Source organism: Benincasa hispida, chromosome 3, assembly GCF_027475165.1.
Source record: "Benincasa hispida cultivar pf3 chromosome 3, pf3_genome.v1.1, whole genome shotgun sequence".
Lineage (NCBI taxonomy): Eukaryota > Viridiplantae > Streptophyta > Magnoliopsida > Cucurbitales > Cucurbitaceae > Benincasa > Benincasa hispida.
The window spans coordinates 1,429,380-1,432,978 of record NC_143480.1 but is presented as its reverse complement, the minus strand read 5'-3'; the positions used below and the strand labels follow the sequence as shown (position 1 = coordinate 1,432,978).

At 32.7% G+C, this 3,599-nt stretch overlaps 1 protein-coding gene across 1 annotated transcript; it reads right to left on the bottom strand.

The window, feature by feature from the left end:
- Positions 1-729: 729 nt before the first annotated feature.
- On the bottom strand, positions 730-2,993 carry LOC120074479 (protein RGF1 INDUCIBLE TRANSCRIPTION FACTOR 1-like). The gene is made up of 4 exons (XM_039027612.2): positions 2,561-2,993; positions 1,796-1,870; positions 1,523-1,663; positions 730-1,301 (listed from the first exon to the last, which is right to left on the bottom strand). The coding sequence occupies exons 1-4, from the start codon at positions 2,858-2,860 to the stop codon at positions 972-974; spliced, it is 846 nt and encodes a 281-aa protein (XP_038883540.1). The 5' UTR covers positions 2,861-2,993; the 3' UTR covers positions 730-971.
- Between the last annotated feature and the right edge of the window lie 606 nt (positions 2,994-3,599).

The window sequence follows — 3,599 nt, the reverse complement described above, 5'->3', positions numbered from 1 at the left end:
CCAATTCATTTTATTTTTAATTTCACTAAAGCAATATAAAGATAAAGACTACCCACTACTTTCTTTTCTTTTTATTATTACCATAATTCAAACTGAAACCCTCTTCTTTTTTTTTTTTTTTTTTTCCAACCCTATTTTTATATTTCATTCCAGGTTAAAATATAGTTTTAGTTTCTAAAGTTTACTTGAATCTTAATGTATTCAATGCTGAAAGTTTTTTGAGTAAGATATCCTCTGATGTTTCTTTCTCTAATCATGAATGAACTTGCATTTTTTTTTTTTTTACTTTCAATATTTTATGAAATCTTATGTAAATGGCGTATAATATGATGTCAACTATTAATTGTAAATAAATCTTAATTCACAATTTTGAAATCTAGCAGAAAACTAAAGACAAATTCACTATGCTTAGATTAGACAAAATGGTTGAATTGAGTCACAACTGTTTTATTTATTAGAATTAATTAATATTAACAGAAAATCAGCTAAAATGAATTTGAAAGGCATGGAGATTACAAATAAATTTGAAGGCTTATAACATTATACATAGACATATATTAATATATATATATATATATATATATATATAGGTCCAAATTCCATTACATGATGAAGCACAAAATTGGTGATGTTGAGAACAAAGTTTTCCCCAAACATCTCCTTTGGCAATGGAATTGGTCTCAGTTTCAAGATTTTTGTTCTAAACAACACTTGACTTGATACACTAAATCAATTTAAACCTTAAAATCACATTGGATTTGGATATTACAAACAGGCAGCCACTCTCTTCCTCACTTTGAAATGAAAACTAACCTCCACAACAACAATCAACAAACACCTTTCTCTTTTTTTCCTTTTTCTTTCTTTTTTTTTTCTTTTTTTTTTTATATATATAAATTTAATCTAATAATATTCTTAATTAAGTCCTAAATTACTTTATTTATTTTACTTTATTTTCCATATGGTTCATTCTAAGACAGTGGTGCCCTTTGAGGAGCACCCTTTCTCCGGCTACCAAGGGATAGAACAATTCCAGGAAGGAAACCATTGCTCTTCTTCTTCTTCTTCACGATCTCGGGTTCCCGTGAGACTACCGAATTGCTCGTGGCTTCATTTGAAATCGAGTACGACAAGCCTTGGCATTGTAACGAGTCGAAATTTGGAGTGATTTGGGCATCATCGTCGGTGACTTCCGAGCCATCCATCCGTAATCCTTCGAATTGTGAAAATGCGAAATCTGATTCGTCAAACCTGAACAGAATACTGGAAAGATCTGCCCCTTCCAACACCATATGATCAACCTGCATTATGTAATACGATCAAAGTTTCACATTAATCACAGCCATAAACAAAATCCCCACTACCAAAACCGAGTTTAAATGACTTGGTCATGGTTCAAATCTCTCACTCCTACATCGAAGCTTAGTTTCTTTGATCATTGCAAATTTGATCAACTAAGCGATAATATAACAGGTTTGATTTGTTGAAAGAAGCATATACATAAAATTAAAAGAAGCATTACCTTGCATGAGAGGGAACAGAAGTGGAAAGGCTCTTGAAGAATTCTGTCACAAGTTAAACAAACATTGGAAGGGGCTTTGCAAGGCCTGGACTGTGGCCTGTGATTCAAGAATATCACTTTGGCACCATTTATAGTGTAAGGCTGACCAACACAACAGACAAACACAAACAAGATGTTGCACTTCAAATTCCATCTTCATTTTTAACATTATTTCACAAGGAAAGAAAAAAAAAAAAACATCGGTTACACCAATTTCAAAAATCTAAATTCAACCTGAATATAAGAACAGTCAATGAGCTTCTCAAGGTCGCCAAGCCGAACCACATCGTGATAAACATATCGTCGAATCTGTCAAATTCAATCACATATAACAAAATTAATTGCAACCCACCTAACAATTTACATAGATGAGTAACCACAGATGATTTAATTATATCAATATTACAACACACTTCCCTCACTTGCGCTTGGAAATTTATAGACAAAACCCAAGTCAATATTTCATTAATGACATTTATACTTAATTCACTTGCGTATATTGTGTAATCAGGAAGGTGAAGCTAATTAGCAGCAGCTATACACTAACTCCAAATGGGTAAATTAGGTGGAAAAAGAAAATAGAAATTGAACTGTCGTAGGAAAGAAAAAAATAAACAGTAGAATAGTAATGAAGAGATATGGGAAAATGGGTGAAATCTGAAAAAAGGAAAGTTGGGTCAAAGTTTCACTTTCCTTGAAAGCAACAGGTGAGAAGGGGGTTTTGCAGGAAGAAAATTAATTGAAAAAAAAAAAAGAAGGAAAAAAAAAGGAGTTGGTTCCATAAATGGGAATGGAACCAAATCCAAAAAGTGGGAATGAAGAAACACATCATTAACCCCCCACCTGTGCCTCTACCTGTGGCTGTGACCCTATAATACATATGTTTTTTAAAAGGAAAAAAAAAACCCAAATAATAAAAATGAAGTAATTAATTAATCAGAGTGAGAGAGGAGAATTATTTGTAAAGAAAATCCAAATTATGAAGGGAGGAAGGAAGACCTGAAGAAGGGGATGAGAGCGGTGAGAAGGAAGGCAGTGAGGGCAAATGCTGAGGCAACAGTGTAAGCAGAAGACGTTCATCTCGTTCTTCCGGCGAGAGTGATGGAGGTCACAAGGAGTGAAGAAATTAGAATTAGACATTAAAGCTTGAAGCCATGCAGGTTTCATCTTCCTCATCCCTTTCTTCTTCTTCTTCATCATGGGCATCCTATTTTCATTGTCAATCTGGATATCAATACCAATAGCAATATCAATATCATCATCGTCATCGATTCTCGTGGTTGTTGATGATTCTCTCATGGTGAGAAATCAGAGGTTGAGTTGGTGAGGAGAATGGGGCAATGGCATGAAGTGCAGCAGTATTTAAGAGGTGGTGATGACAGCCATGGGAATGGGAATGGGAATATGGGACTCCCCTTCTCCCTCCCCTTTTTGCAACTAAACTAAAATATAAAAACCCTAAAACCCCAATTTTTTTTCCTCTTTTTTTCTTTTCTTTTTCTTTTTTTTTTTTAAAAATAAAAATAAAAAATAAAAATGGAGGTCCGTCAAATAGTAAGGAGGCAGCAGGAGCCTATTTTTTATTATTATTTTTAATTTCTTTTCCACTTTCCAGAAATGTTGTCGTTACTCGATGGAGAGAGAGACCCAGAGAGAGTTTCGAGAGTAGGAAATTGGAGAGAGAAAAATAGGTAAGGGAGGATTCTGTGTAAATGGGACGTGAAATTCTGATCAATTACCAATTTTTTTTAGTTTTTATCTTACAAAATTAACATCCTTTTATTTTATTTTTTTTAATTTATCGATAGTTTTGAATCTTATTTCGCTACATATTGTCATCGGATCATACACCAAGATTTTTGAATAAAAAAAATCGAAATGTTATATAATCTTTCTAAAATTAAAAAATCATACTACCAAATATTATACCATTTGAAGAAATTTGAAAAGATAATTGGTAAAGTATTTAGATAGAAATTCGTGTAAATATAGATTGTAAGCAAGATTTGCAAAAATTTATATAAGATTTGGGAAATAT